The following is a 16830-nucleotide window of genomic DNA, read 5'->3' as shown; positions in this document are numbered from 1 at the left end:
CGCTGCTCTGCTCCCACGAGGTGAACGCGGTCAGCGCTTCCCGACACAGCCCAGGCGCGTCGTTCCACGCGAGCACGGGGCCCCGAATTTCCTTCATTTCTGATTCATTTGTGCAGCACTGAAACGTAACCTGCATCCCAAGCGCCTCTAGCACGTGCAGGGCAGAAGCGCGCTTTGCACATTATATACTCGCACCGACCCTCCGCGGTGCAGCACTACCCCCAGCCAGAGCTCTGCTATCACCGCAATGACCGACAGCCCGTGCTCGGGAGTGGCTGGCACACAGCAGGCACCGTGCTTCAGAATTAAGCCACACAGCTGAACGCTATCAGTTACCTCCCAGCTGTTCTCAATACCAAAATTAAGATGAAATCAGTAACAAGAAAGTTACAAGCTTCCTAGTAAGGTTCTGGATCTCATAGAAAACACCTCACTGTGAGAAATATGACTTTTTAGTTTAATGTGCACGTAAAGCAAGGAAACAGAAACTACTGCTCAAGTACAGCACGACTTCCACTGCACCGACCGCTGCAGACTCCCACAGCACTGAAGTTCAGCGATTCCTGGAAACGAGAGTCCCATGATTGAGGCTTCTTCACATTGCTTTTTTGGTATCACTAGGGAACGCTCCAGATATTAATTCCCATAAAACCCATAAATGTTTAAAAACAAATACTTTGTTGCTCTATGCACACTTAAAAGACTGGATGTCTTCTATGGGGGTGGAAGGCATTAAAACCTCCAGATAAGAGGAGGACAAAGAGGAAAGACATGTCATTTCCCACCAAGTCACTCAATATTTGGTTCTGATAAATTTAGAAAACAAAGCAATGCATTTTGACGTTTTTTTCCCCTTACTTTTACTTTTTTTTTTTTTTTTTTTTTTTTAAATGTCTTTTTCAGGTCTTTCCCTCTTCCAGTAATACTGGATGCTTCAATTTTCCAGACTTTTTTTTTTTTTTTTTTTTTTAAATTCACTACTTCTCAGTCTCTCATTTAGTTCCAACAGAACTCACAAGTGTGTATTCTCCAAACAGAGAACATATTAAATATGGAACTCATACCACCATTCATGCTCACCTGATTTATAAAACAATCCCAGGGCCTCCTTTTGTTTTGATTGGAAATCTCATGCCAGGACAGTGCTCTGCCAGTTTTAAACTAAATCAATTAGCGTGCAGTGAAAGAGATGTACACCCTGACAATGCTTCCTCAAGCCCAGAGTTCCACAAAAAGAAGTTTTTGATTACTGCCTAGTTGGATAAATAATTCCATATGACTCCTAAATTAGGGAAGGTTCTTGATTAGGGCTTGTTAAAACTTTTCAGATGTATTTCATACATACGTTTTATAAGCTGCAGAAAGCTCAGTACTTAAAGGAGTTCCTACAATACAAAAAAAGGAAGACAGGGAGTGGGACTATTCAAGCAACACTGTCTTAGATACCAACCCCTAATATTAAACATTTTGGTATTTTTCTGGTCAGGTTTTTGAGGGTGCATCCCTTGGTTCTCATTTCCAAAACAGAGGGAAATTGGTCCTTGCAGAGGTGTTTTTCCTAAATTGAAATTTCAGGACTATCAGTGTTTCCACCACCAATACAATAGTTCTTCTAATCTAAAAATAAAGGTTTTAGAACATTATAACCCACAGTAAATAGACTAAGACTGTACGAGAGATTATTGCGAACATTCAATAAAGGAAGCTTCAGTACAGCATTTTGTCTGCTATGCATCAGTGAACTAAGATGACTGAGATTTCAATTAAAGAAAATAAGCAATTTTTTTTTGTTTTTACCATTTCAATTTTAATACAACTCAAAAAAAAAAAAAGTAATTGTTATGCATGGCAATGTTTATTAAACAATCACATTTCATTTAAGCATTAAAATGCAGCGGTCTGGAAAAGCTGCCAGAAACAATGTTTGGCTTCAGAAAAGGCAATTATGAAATTACTTCCAATAAAATTCAAAGACTCTCTTGTCTGTTGATTAGTTGAATGCTTTAGACTGAAAGGAAAAAAAAAGTGCAAATCAGCTGAATGTTAATTTCAAAAGTAAAGTCTTAGTGTCCTACAAGCAGTTACTGAAAGGCCTCACCCTCAATCTTCATGATAATGGACAAAGTTATCCAATTCCTATACAATTATTATTTACTGTAACACATTTCAAACAACATACCAGTATTACTAAAACAAAATTAATTTCAGAATATTACTGCAGTATTGTGTCTACCATGGGCACCTTTTCCCCTTGTTTTTAAAATACTAATTTGCTTGACAGGAGATGGCATAAGATACATTCTTACTGCTGAACTGGAAACTTACATGGAACAATACAGCCAGAACCACCTATAGGAACATGTTCCAGCGAAAGGTACTTTATTCCTAAACAGCACTTTTGTAAGAAAATCTAAGTTTCGTGTTGCAGTTTTCTTTACTACTGATAAACTACCAGGAAAGCAACTCATCACAGAGATGCAAACTGCTGACCTGTTGGACCAGCCCTTTACAAAGACAACTGCCCTTCTGGACATCATCTTTACTGGAGGACTTGTAAAGAAATAGCAAAGGTTAATGGGTAACATTTGACATACAGACAAATTGTGAGCATTTAGAAATGAATGAGTGTTTTATTCCTTTTAAATTCAACACAATGATTTCATGGCATTTTGAAGTAAAAACAGTCCCTCCCTGGTTCTGAAATCACTTGAGAATCACTTCATGTACAAAGACAAGCAAAACCAGTGTGATCATCTTATAAGGGCTCTAAAAATACTTCAACAATTTCCAGCTTGTTCTTGTAAAACGCTTTAGGAATACAGTGGAAACATGTTCTTATAGGTGGATGGTGCTGCTTGAAACAGTGTTGACATCCAGACAACTATTACAGTTTCCGAAAAGCAAAGGAGATTATAAGCATAACAAACAAATGATCGTTTTGCTAAAATTTAGACCTAATTTAGTAACTTGTAGAATGACACTTTCAAACTGTGCAACACAAAATAATGTAGCCAACAGTAACATACAGGTACACCATTTAATATTTATTATATGCATTTTATATACATTATTTTTCAACAGCTGTACTTCTGCTATGTGGTACAATCTTAAAAATTTGCTGATTCATAGTTTGTAAAACAGAAACCTTACAAAACTCATCAAAACTCGCAAACTGATCAGAAAAGTTTTGTGGAAGACTAGAAAAAATACTTTATTGTATTAATCATGCATTACACAAACAAAATGTTTAGTTACATCATAAACTGAAGCACATCCAAAAATAAAATAAAAGCAGGGAATAACTAGCCAAAACACAGCAGATTTATGAATCTTGAATCAACTACTTTTGTATTCTATTTGAAACGCAAAAAAAAAATAAAATAAAATAAAAAAAAAAATCACTCCAAAAGTTCTGAAACAAGATTGGTTTTTGGAATCCACTCCACTTCAAATACTTAACCAAAGGAAAAAAAAAATAGTCTTGGTTTGCAACTTTAGAATCATGAAATGTCCCATTTTCTTATCTATTTTAGACTGTTCAAAGAGTGCCATAATAGATATACAGGGCCCTTTAACACACTACATAAAAGGATATAAAGACCAACAAAAAGTGAAATAAATAACAATAGGCCATTAGCAAGATGGGTAATCCTTGATAAATAAACTCGTAAATACAGTAAGATGTACAAAATATCACATAGTGATAGGATGCCAAGATTAATATTTTTTTATTTTTTTTTAAGAGTTCATTGGGGGGTGTTAACCCCTCTGTGTTTCATTTAAACACATTTTACAGTCCTTTATTTATGAAGACAGTTACGCGATGATGAAGAATTAGCATCCTTATGCAAGGACTTAGCTGAGCTGTATTAGGCAAAAGAAGGGAAGAGTGTGGTTACACGGCAGCGGGTCAGTGAGTTCTCTGTGTTTTAGGGTTCTATAATGCAGAAAAACATTATCAATACAATCTTGAGCACTGTTGTGACAGGCTAAATATATAAAAAGACTTATAAAAACTAGAATTTTATCCAAACATTTTGTGCAACTAATGCTAAAATATTTTAAGTTAAATTTCCTTTTCTTTAAAGCAAAATAAAAGTTTAAAAGGGGAATCTGTGGCATTCAACTGATAAACAGAAGATTACTAAGAGATGAAAAGAAAGCTACTCTTGGAGCTCACTTCCCCCCACAAGAGCACCACATTCCTAACCCTAAGGCAGCACACAGAGTCCAAAATAAAAGTCTTTTGTAAGATCAGACTCCACGTTTGCTTAAAGACACCTAAAGAACAGACATACGCTCAGTTCATATCCAGTCAAGGCTACAAATACTGGTTTTCCTTTTTTACTTCTCCCCACCCCCCCGAATACAGTAATTACAGTTAAATGAATGAGCCTGACATTGTTCAAGATGTGGTGACTTTTCACCAACTGAAACCTGCCCCCACTTAAGAGCCTTCACTCAGGCAGATCGGATGTAGTGTCTTATTGGTAACCTTATTGATGGCAGTGACGCGTTCCCTCTTTTTTGTCCAAACAGACCTGCTGCTATGATGCAGGCTTGTTCTGCTGTGTCACACAAATACTTTGGCAAGGGCATCAGCTCCTGCACTGGCAATATATGCTTTTGATGGATGAAATGCTACATCATAAATTGATTCATCCAGCTTTTTCCTATGAGCTGTTATTTCTTGCACACATGTCTTGCTGTCCAAATTCCATAATCTAATGGAACAATCATGGCCTGTTTGGAGAAAAACAAGAAAAACAAATAAAAAAATTACAAGATTAGATTTTTGTCAGATGCTTAAAAGCAAAAGAAATACAATATGCATAAAACATAAGAGAATTAAAAAACCCTTACTTCCAGACATTAAATAGATTCCATTAGGATCTACAGCTAGACTCGTGACAGCATCCAAGTGAGCAACCATCGAATGGATCATTTTACCTAAAAGCAAAATAAACAGTCAGTTTCCTGGGAAGAACTGTTTCTTCTAAAAATAATATTCCCATTAAGTGCAATGGAGAATAACACTGATTTGAATATCTGAAAACTACAGTTGTATTATAAATTATTAAGTTTCAACCACAGACTTGTACAAACATATGGGTAAATGGCAATTCTCAAAGGCATTCATATCGTAAGTACTGATATATCTGGCATCTTCTCAAATAGCAATAACAGTAGTTTTAGTCCAGCAAATGTCCCCATATCTGATCACTCTAACATACTGTTGACAAAGCTTTGAAAAGACATACTCGGTAATATCAAAGGTCCATCTAACAGGACAACTAAGTGGTACTTTAGATACAAGATGTTCTCCAACTTCTAAAATTAACTGTTCAGTTACATTACAAACCTAAGTGGTTACCTGCATATCCAACTACTCTGTGCCATTTCCCCTGGACTCTTTGTCAGTTGAACCTTAGTTCTTGTTTTGGAAAAGAGAGTAAGCTAACAAGTCCACAGTAAGACCATAACCAACATGAAAAAGTTCTGTCATCTTTATCCAGTTCTCTTTTCCTGAAGAATCTTAGCCCAATTTGTCATTTCTCATATGTTAAACCACTCTTTGAAACGCTTTTTTTTGCTATATCCTTTTTTGAGCAATAGGAGACTAACACAAAGTACAAGTATGTATGCATCAGGAACTCATACAATATATTAACTGATTTTGTTGGCTATTCCTTTCCCTCACACATTTTTCCACACAGAATTTAATGTGCTTATTCTCAAGCCTACAAGGATCTCCATTTCTTCCTGGTCACTTTCCATTTCCAGTCTTTAACGCAGTTATTTGTTCATGCCATATCTTCCTTTGTTACTTTTAAAGACTTGGTAATACATTTGAATTTCGGAGTAATCATTTCAGCATATTTAATGACCACAGGTGAGAAGAAGTGGGGAAAAAACATCTTATCCTTTTCTTTTTAAAGGCAGAAAGCTAATAAAACCAAAACAAAAATACCAGAATAACACCCCTCTTCATCTCCTAAGCAGACATTTTAAACAGGGGTTTTGCACACATACATACAGAAGTCAGTTTATGCTTTTTTTTTTTCCCCCCCCTCTTCCTGCTTAGTAGGATAACACACAGAAAATGACAGCTGATTCAAAAATTGAAGTCGAATAGAACTTAACCAACAACTTAAATATAACAAAGGCTTCCACTGCTACAATGAATTAAGGGCCATATCTTGTCTCAGTACCAAGTAATGATTTTTATGACTGAGAATTGAAAATATAACTGAGTGATAACTTTGGAGTGATAAGCATGGAAATGGTGAAAACAGGAATAAAATAGTGGAGATATTCTATAAATCAACATCTTGCTAATTTAAAAGGATATTCTGGCCTGCCATAACCATCTCTGTATAAGGGAATGTTTCTGACTGCTGAAGTCACAGTTGCAAGGGATGGCATAATTTCATATAAAAGTTAATCTTGGAACAACATCAAGTCCTGGTCACTAGTATATTCTCTACAAATGGATTCTTCCTATATCCATCCAGATCTACTTGGAACATATTCATACATTCACATGAGGGTCTCTTTACCCTTACCCGTTTTGTTGTCAAAAAATTTGATGTGTCTATCTTCATGAGCTGTAATAGTAACAGGAAGTGTGGGATGACTTACTACCTTGTTAATGTGATTATTTGATTGTACACCTGAAATTAAAAAAAAACCACAAACATATACTCATTTGCCTTAAAGAAATGGCTAAAGCTAAAATGAAAATATTCTAGCATTCCACTTTACCATACTGTATTAACATTATATAAGAAACACCCTCAGAACAACATCAACACATCTAATAATAACCACCATCTTGCCTTAACAGAAGATAGATTAAGCCAGGTATACTCCTGCCAATGTACTTTAAGGTTAAAGCTGCACAGCTGGTTTACACATAAGAAAGATTGTTCAGATGGATGGCAAACAAATAAGGAAAGGAACAAATCGCCCATATATTTAGAACACAACTCTTATACCTTCATATAAAAAAAAAATACATCTTGAACATAAACAAACAAAAAATCTAAACTCAACCTAACCTACAAGATTCCAGCAGATATTATTTTTATGTATTTCAGCTTAAAGAAATACTGAAAGTTTAGAGCATCTTCGTAAGTTCTCAGAATAGTCCTCATAATACACTTCCTGCCTTAAAGATTGTTTCCTTCATTCTTGTTTTGTTGATTTCTTTTGAGATTCTCTTAAAGGAGGAAAGGAATCTCTCCAATCTGCAATGGTGCTTCTCACTGTCAGTGTCAGCTATGCACAATACCCAGAGTATAGGCTTCAGCACATGTTATAAAAATCTGCAAAAGCTATCTTATCTACATGCTACTTGATACTATAAGAACAATCACTAAGTGAATTGGACTAATTGGAGAGGAAAAGCAAATTCTTCCCTTGCACTACTCTTTTAGATGTATTTGCAAAGATTTGAATAATCAGAAACTGAACGCTTTCTTTATGAAACACTTCCATAGATTCAAGAAAATGAAGTACTGAAGACAAGTCCTCTATTTAGAGTCTCATCAACTATATACAATTATCAACAACAAGTTATGTAACACCTTATTTGTAGCAACAGAATTTCTAATATTACATGTTCCATAAGAGAGAACTGAAGCACAATCTGGACAGATTCTACACTGAATATTTTGCTGAAATCCCTTATTATTGTAAGCAATTTTTGTAAGTAATTATTGTAAGTAATAATTGTATTATTGTTTTTTTACTTCCCACATGATAAAACTTTCATACAGGCACTTCATTCAAGTTAAATACTTAATAGAAAAGAGCTTTATTTACCAGATTCTACTTGGGATGAAAGCATTACCACTGACTGAGATGTTTCTAAATCATAGATGACTGTGCTGCCAGTGTTAAATGATGCCACCATATGAGCAGGATCACAACCTATGAAGTCAACTGATGTAGGTATTCCATGCTCTAAAAAGTGAGGAAAAAAAATGCCTTTAGCAACAAGAGAACATCTTAACATTCTTAACAACATAAGCATTAAGCTTACCCATACTTAATTTGCTCCCTTCAGAATAACACCACAGCATCAGGATTATTTTATTAAAAGAATCTCTCTTTAGTCGTGTTAACTAGCTTTGAAAAATGGAGACAAGCCAAGAACTTCATCAGATATCTCATAACAAATTTTCAAAACCAAAATTTCCCAGCAAAAAACTTACCTTTCTCTCCATTGTAAGTGCAAATACAGGGCATTTTTTCTGGTGGGTTCCATAATCTAATAGTGCCATCTGCTGAACAAGATAGTAAGTGATTCTTAACACCACTGTAAGCAAGACCCCAGACTGCATCTGTGTGAGCAACTAGTGTGCCAGCTAGAACGTTTGGCTCTGGAAAGACAAAAGATCAGAAACCAAATAAGTATTTATAGCATTTCAATATAAATAATATTTCAAGTAAAACAGCTATGTGTCACATTTGCTAAAATACTGATAAGTAATTTACCACATCTGTGTTCTTACAGATCTGTTAGTTATACTCATCTATTCTTTGAATATCAGTAGTAGGAAAATCTAAAAGTATTGATATATGAAACATTTGTTATAACCTCCTCTCTGAGAGGTTTGCTTCCTTCATCTAAATTTACTAACTTAAAGATTCTTTACTGCAGCCTTTTCTTTGTGCAAGATGTAAAAGCGCCTAAAACAAAAAAGATCAGCCTATTCATCAGTTACTCAAACTCTGAGTTCCTCTAACTCTGATGCCTTCACTGTAATACTGCTTTTTCCCCCCCCCCAACTTACTGTACTCTGCTGACTCATAGGTGCTCTAAAGAATCTGGGCACCCAAATATTGAAACAAGTTTACTTTTGTTGCGAAACAAAGAAATATATCTATATTTTACAGCTACTTTTCATAGAGGGTTTTTCAATAAACCAGGCTGTGAGTAGTACAGAGACAAAAAGGTAGGTGGAAAGGACTAAGTGAAAAATCTCCAAAACTTAATTTTGTGTGAAATTTAAAACAAAGTCTTGCAAACAAAAGCCCTACGGAGGAAAAATAACTTGAGAGAACTCTGGCTTTTAAAAATTACTTTGTTACTTCAGTAGTGACTGCCTGAGGCCCATGTAAATTTTAAGATCACTTTACTAGTCTTTTTAAATTGATGTAAGACAGCATTGCTTCCTCTCTTCACCTCACTGGTACAGATTTTGCAGCCTGAGCGGTGTATCAGATCACTTACTACAGTGGCATAACCAAAAGAGCAAGAATACACAACAGTCCTGCCTCTAAACCAATTCAAACTTCAGTAACATGTGATACTGCTGAACCACACCAGCATAAGGGAGACAAACTAGTTTTTCATACAGTTAACAGCAATTTAAGTCACTGGTTATGGGAAATGAAATGCAAAAACAATTTGCCTACACAGCATTAAAATTCCAGATTTTGGAAAACCAAAGTAAAAAGCCTGTCTCGTAGAAAGGGATACAACCGATATCTTCATTATTTAAACATTACGATTTGCCACTTTCTCTGTTACAGTTCTATAGACAACACGTCACTAATGCAAACGGAAGTTAGCAGCAAACAGTAATTGCATACAAAATTTGAAAGCGCAATTCATTTGATAAGTGGCATTCCCATTGTGCAATAGGCTTCGAAAACATGTTGCCAAGTGGAAAATTTGTGTCCAAGACAACACCTATAGATTGCTTTTCTTTTAAAAGGTGCTTACCGTAGGTGTCATATGGGTCCACGTTAGGGCTAGGCATGTTCCACCACTGGATGGTTGCATCAATACCACCACTGAAACATTGTTCTCCATTAGAACTAATTGCCAATGACAATACAGGTCCACTATTGGGAGACAGAGAATAAGTAGTTTACTGGTACTGACAACAGTACAGTTATAATTTCGCAATCTCTTTTTAAAAAGGCAAAAACAAATACCCTGGATTAAAAAATTCTGTTAAAACCTTAAGTCTTAGCAAGTTATACAAACCTACATTAAAATATATATATAACAATTATCAAAATTTAAGCAATTCAAGAACACAATCTTACTACAGTAGAAACTAAGTCTGCAAAGCAGGAAGGAATGTATACATACATTTATTTATTTTTTTAAACAGACAATCTATGCCTATCTAAAAATGAGCTGTGCTGAAAGAGGTTGTTCTAGCTCCCTACCACTAAAACTGTGAACTTTCTCAGATGGACAGAAACATATGCTTCAGAAAACTGGCTCAGAAAAATAATCGTAGGAGGAGTACTTCTTGGTTAAGGCTAGACTACTGCTGGTTTAACTTCTTGAACCTGTTTGCAGGGACACTAGACAAGCTGTGTCCCAGAAGGAAGCAGCACCTTTGGACATAACACTAAGTCAGGTTTAACTGTCTTGTAAAACAATATCCCAAAATTCGATGGCTGGCTCACAACAGGTCATGCTTAAGATATAGTTTACTGGTCTTAAGTGCAGATTAGCAAACTGAAATTACATATTCTAAGCCGGTGAAAACAGATACTGCTAGTTGAATCCACCTACATGCTTCGACACAGGGATAAATGAATGTCGAGCCTGCATTAATTCCTTTTTTTTTCTTGATGACTGCAACTGTATTTTTCACCTCTCAAAACTGAGGGCTACTATGTCAGACTACTAGAATTCAACCTTATCTATTTTCTTTAGGTATTACATATTAAAAGCCCCAGCCCAAAACATTGCTCAGGCAATTCCAGTATCATCTTCTACATTTCCTTCCTTCTTATTTTATTGTGGAGTCCGCAATTGATGATAGGGATTCAGTATCGATCTGGTTTTAAAGAGTATAATCTTGTCTATATAGTGTTTTATGAATCCAGGAGATCAGAAAATTATCAAGTAATTCTGATAAATACTTACATGTGGGCCCTAAATGTGTAGATGGGTTCTACATCTAAAGAGGCACTCCTGAAAGATGAAGAGGAAACATTATTACACCAAATGAAGTCTCTACTGAAAAACTCTAGAAGCATTTAACAGTTTTAAGAGAATCAACTTCAAAGACTTTTAAAAACAGAACTAATGCTTCATGAAACCCATACACTTACTTTTTGGCAGGAACCGTTTTCTGCAAATTCCAAAGTTTTAGAGTATGGTCCTCAGAGGCTGTAACCAGCACAGGCTCTACAGGATGAAAAGCTAATGCCCGCACTCCATCAAAATGACTGCGTAGCGTATACTTAGGGTTCCATGTCTTTCGGAAGGCATCTTTATTAGCTGGCAGCTTAAAAAAGAGAAGGCATTATATTACATTGAGTTTTAAAACCATGTATAACAAGTATTTGTACATTAAGAAAAGCTTGCTTTTCTTAATTCAGTTGATGCATACTCAAATATGCATTTCACTATTGATCTATATGCATATGCAACTCCCTCTCTGGCATGCAAGAAAGTCTGCAATATATTTTTTTCCTACTGCAGAAGCTTCTTTTGTTCCAGTGTAGAAAAGAACATAATACTGAATATGCAAAGAAGAAGCTTAGATTTTCAATTTTTTTTCTGTTTTAATCCTTTTGTACAACAATACCTTAATTCTTCTACCCAGAAAAAAAAAAAACAAAACCAATACCGATTTCATTGCTTATCATATACTCTGTAACAAAGGAAGAGATTACAACTTTCAAAAGCCCATTATCACTTAAAGACAATTAAAATAAACTCCAGGTCCCCAGATCTCTTCCTTTGATTAACATCTTGACTAAGAATGACAGGAACCATATGCAAATCTTGAATAATTCTACATGATAGGGCATGTACAGAGAAACAGTTAAAATATGAAGGCTGCTCTGAAAGCTACATTTTACGTTATTGGCCCACTACATCATAAGTGGATGCTGGTGTTACGACAGTAGAGATTGAAACTTTCTGACAATATTCCATTATATTTTGTTGCTGTGCAACAAACTGCAGAAGAGGAGCAGCCTAACAAACTGACAGCTGACACAAATGCATTTGAAGCACAGGTGAAACACTGAATTCCTCCATGCAGGAAAAAAAAATGCACTCACCGTTCATCTCTGGTGAAAATGCATAGCTAATGGTGGTGACTATGTTGAAAAATATTATTATATTAAGATATAAAAACCCACAAATTGTAGACACTTAATATTAATGCTAATTATCTCAAAAAAATGTTACCAGAAAACTTCTAGTGAATGCAACAAAGACTAATTTAGATCTCCAAATATAACATATATTAATCAGAGTGTGAAGAACCACCATAAAAGATTACATTCCACTTATCCTAAAACATCCATCCAAGGAAAAAGAAGACATACATATACTTCTCCCTTCCTCTCAAGAAATTATAAAGAGACTTTAGAAAACTGACCTTAGGTAGATGACCAAAATTAGCAAATGAAGAATCAGTAGATACTTATTCTATACTTTGCCTTATATACTATCTTGTTACACACTTGTTAAAGTGGTTCCCAACTACAAGCTCAAATCTCTCAGTACCCAACATTATGGAGAGATTAAATGCTCTCATATCTACTAAAAATTTTAGTAGATGTCACAACTGAAAACAAAGAATTAAACAATAATGTAAACCATAACATCTCTATCCTAGACTGAATTATCAGCAGTCACTCAAACTAGATTTGATCATGTCCAATCAAAATAAATAGGAATGCTCAGACAATCCAATTTACTGTTCTAAGTTAAAATAGATGGGTAGACATCTGCTTTCCCTGTGCATTAAGGTATTTGGGTTTTTTTGGCCTAAATGCAAACTATGCCAATATCAGATCAAGAGAAATAAATCTGTTATACTAGATGTGCAATGTAACCTTTTTAAAATATACTATGTAACAAATTTCACTACAAAATATTTTACTTTCAATCCTCCTTCTCTGCAGCACATCGAATATCTCAGTATTTTTTGTCTTTTTAAGTTATTATTTATTTTATTGTGTTTTTAAGTTATTTAGAACTATACTGCACTGCACAGCCTTTATACAAAGAATAATATCCTCTTTGTATGAAGAAGCAGAGTAGAACTCTGGAGCTCTGTTTAAGTATTAAGAAAGTATTTCTCTAGCTAACAGAGCTCCTTAATGTTTCCGATCATCATTATATAAATACATTCATCTACCTGGCTAACTTCTGTTGCCTCATGCACTTGTTGCAGTCCGTGGCTTACAGAAATTAAAGCCCAGCATCTAGAACAGCTGTGCTTAACTTCAACACTTTACACCCTGGATGAAAGAAAAGACCTTGATTCTTTCAGTGTGGCGTACAATGATTTTTGTTACACTTGTGATTTTTCTTTACTTGACTTGTTTTCAAGAAAACTAGGACTGAGAACACTCATCCTTACTTAAAAACAACAAAAAGTTTATTAACTGCTATTGTTAAAATGGCTGGTGCACCAGTAACTTCATTCTCAGTAGTTCAGAGACACTGAAACACAAGGTACCAAACTGACAGAACTTTAGAAAAAGAAGCTGCATTTCCAACACTAAGTAAGGCTTTAAGACTTCCTGTTTCCTAGAACAGATATCAGCATCTTGTTCTTCTAAGAAAACACTATGAACACCTTTCCTTGAAACGTAGTTAAATATAAACAGATTTTTGTTTAATTCTCCCTGTCCATCTTTTTAAAGAACCTTACCAAGTGAACAACTAACATCTTTTAAAAGAAGATCACTGTGACCCCTAATGAAAAAACAAACAGTACTCTATTTCAAAAAAGTGTACGTCACAAAAACATGGACAGAGAACTTGGAAAATGTATTTGCTGACTACAAAGGATAAATGTCAGATAAAAAACAGGACAGTCGCAAAATAAAAAAGTAAAATATAAGATGTAACGCCATATCAATGTTTTGAGGTGGACAAATCAGAAACCTCTCCAAACAAAGGCGTAGACACACAGCTCCATTAAGTTTTAAATGCTCTACTGGTGAAAGCCAGAAGATAAAGAAAGGAAGACACAGCTACAGTACCATATATCTTCTGTAGCTTCTTCTATCTCTCCCATCAGCCCTCTCCCTACCTCTTCAGTGGATGTTAATTAAAGAGATAAGATAAATTCTTTATCCCAGTCTCTGGATCAACAAAAAGTCACAAAGCAGATGTTTAGAACAGTAAGGCCAACCAAAAACAAACCTGCCATCTGAAATGCCAATCACTGAAAATCAAAAGGAAGAAAAAAAAAGAAACACCACCAACAAAAAAAAACCTTTACCATAATCTCCTTAAACCTAAAACAGAGAACAAGAACCCACAAATTCTTACTAAGGCAGGAGGGCAGTGAAGAAATGCTGAATAGATTAGAAGAACAATTAGAACTGGAAATGCCTACTTCCTAGCACATAACAACTCAGTCCTTCTGCCTTACGAACCACCAGAGAATCAGACTGAAAGAAACTTCAACTGAGGAAGATTTTTAAAAGCAAAAAAAAACCAACCAAACAAAAAAAAAACAAACACCACCCACCAACAAAACAAACCAAAAAACAAAACTAAAAAAGACCTGGATGTGTTTAAGAAACGTCTGGATGTAGTGCTTGGAGATATGATTTAGCAGAGGGTTGTTGGAGTTAGGTACTATGGGTAGGCTGCGGTTGGACCTGGTGATCTTTAAGGTCTTCTCCAACCTGAGTAATTCTATGATCGTGATGCAAGAGAACTACATACCGTCTGAATTTCAGTCTCTTCAGATCCATGGCAGGACAGATTCCCTTCTTATATAAAAGCATTAAGAAAACCTTCCTACTTGTGCAAGTTAGTATTAAAAGTTTTTCTTCTCAAGTACAAGAAGAAGTCAACACACATTTTTCAGCTATACTCAAAGTCCCTAAGAGAACTAGGAAAGGAAGACTAGAGAGGAAGAAAGAAAACTGAATGACAACTAGTCAGTCACTTCTTATTTCTATTTGGTAAAGGATCCAGTTCGAATGAAAAAAAACAAACAACAACAACAACAAAAAAAACAAACACCAAAAACACTTATTCACGTCTTTTGTCTCCTTTAACTGCCAGATAATTAAGGATTGATGAGACCACTCCATTTATCCCTCAAATTCAACAGCCTTTAGCAAAAGAGTCTTGAAAATTCAAGAACTCTGAAGCACCTGTTGGTAAAATGAGAATACAAAAAACCCAAGAAGTTCAGTACCTTGATTTTGAGATTCTGAACTGCTTTGTGTTTGTTTGTTTTTTTTTTTCTTCACACAAATTAGTATTCAGAGAATATACAAGGAAGAGCATTCTGAGGTAAACCAAGTCAATAGAAGACTATGTAAGAAAGCACCCCAAGCTATTCAGTTTCATAATCCACAGTGTAATCTACGACAGGTTAGGGGTGTTGTTTTAATACCAGTTCTGAATGTTTCAAATTTAAGCTGCCTTAACCACGTACACCACTGAAATTATTAAAGAAACCTTTTCTTCCATGTCCACTTATTCACAGATTTAACTGATTTATTTAATTTATTTTTTAATGTGTTATATTCTACACATTGCACACAATCCTCAAGTCTGTCTGTCTGTCATATATTTTTACATATAATTATATGGCAGATTTAGCTTGGAAGATTGTAAAATCCAGAGACAGATAAGACAAAGAACTGAAACTGAACTCTGATTTCAAGTTATCTGATTTTTCAGAAGTGCTGTGTCATTCAAAATGAATCAGACAATCTGAAGACTAATCTTTTCTGTGAACAGGGCAATATATTATATAAATGTATGAAATAGGGCAAATATTTTTAAAAGTGTTTTTATTGAACTTTTTATATCTTTATAAAAGGATGTACACTTAAAGTTTTCAGTTTTCAATCAGGAAATCTAATTACACAACCTAACACCTTGCAGTAAAGAATGTATCAACATTTACCTCGTGACAACATTTAGTATTTCTATCACTTACAAATACTTACGGACAACTATGATTAAATAAAATGGCGTGCAGCTTAAGTACTTCCAGACCCTGTAACAAAAACCCCCAAAACTAACAAGATACTTTAAACACGGTACAATATGTAAGACTTACCTGGACTTTTCCCTAACTAGTCAAATATTATTAGGCAATTAAAAAAGAAAAAAAAGAAAGAAAGAAAAACCCCAGTGGAAGTAACTTAATTTACGTGGTAAATGACAATCTCAAATCACTAGGTAATGCTGAAAATACTCCCTAGAAGTTTACATAAAAAATAAACAGTAATAGATAGTTTATGCTATTAACACCATATAAACAGGAAGAGTGGAGCAGAGCAATACATTTGTACAAATATTTATGTTTTATGCCATGTTTTCTCAGTACTCCATTGCAATGTATAATTGCCATCTTCATTTAAAGGAATTCATGTTAAGGAGTCAAACTATATGTCATTACACATCCCCCAGTTACAAAATATGAATGAAATTGTTAGAAGAAAATAAACAGGTCATCTTAATTTTGATCATCTAAAATGCACAGTACATCCAAAAGATGCCCCCTTCTCCTCCCAAATAATACTTGCTACTAAATGCTCTGTTCTCTGCATTGTTAACATTCAGGGTAGAGGGACAGGGTAGAGGGAAGCTATCATTTATTAAACTGTAAAAAGAATTTTAAAATAAAATTGCACTTACATCATAACTATAGTCTGCATCATTTGTTACTGTCAAGTCTGCAAGGTCTCCAAGGCCCAGTACACTTAACAAAACATCATCAGAACCCATAATAAATGACTTGCCTCCTCCAGATGGAAACGTTATTGGCTCAGCTACAAAGAATAAAAGTTTCTTTAAGTTTCAGTACAGTAATTTAAACGTTGATGAAAAATTGCATTGTCACT

General features: G+C 35.0%; 1 protein-coding gene across 5 annotated transcripts in view; it reads right to left on the bottom strand.

Annotated features, from left to right (window-relative positions):
* Positions 1 to 1833: 1833 nt before the first annotated feature.
* The window catches only part of STRN3 (striatin 3), a 51919-nt gene continuing 36922 nt past the window's right edge, over positions 1834 to 16830 (bottom strand). For 4 of the 5 annotated variants that reach the window (XM_015864942.1, XM_015864941.1, XM_015864943.1 and 1 more), the window contains 9 exons: positions 16625 to 16758; positions 11092 to 11267; positions 10904 to 10951; positions 9737 to 9858; positions 8220 to 8387; positions 7828 to 7968; positions 6567 to 6674; positions 4864 to 4950; positions 1837 to 4743 (listed from right to left, as the gene is read on the bottom strand). In XM_015864942.1, the coding sequence (XP_015720428.1) occupies positions 4574 to 4743; positions 4864 to 4950; positions 6567 to 6674; positions 7828 to 7968; positions 8220 to 8387; positions 9737 to 9858; positions 10904 to 10951; positions 11092 to 11267; positions 16625 to 16758 (1154 nt within the window). In that variant the 3' untranslated portion in view covers positions 1837 to 4573. Of the gene's footprint in view, positions 4744 to 4863; positions 4951 to 6566; positions 6675 to 7827; positions 7969 to 8219; positions 8388 to 9736; positions 9859 to 10903; positions 10952 to 11091; positions 11268 to 16624; positions 16759 to 16830 lie in introns of all 5 variants that reach the window. The other variant, XM_015864938.1, reaches the window with a different exon arrangement.

Source organism: Coturnix japonica, chromosome 5 (genome assembly GCF_001577835.2).
Source record: "Coturnix japonica isolate 7356 chromosome 5, Coturnix japonica 2.1, whole genome shotgun sequence".
NCBI classification, from domain to species: Eukaryota; Metazoa; Chordata; class Aves; order Galliformes; family Phasianidae; genus Coturnix; species Coturnix japonica.
Note: the sequence above shows the minus strand (reverse complement) of the source record. Positions and strands in the feature narration are given on the sequence as shown.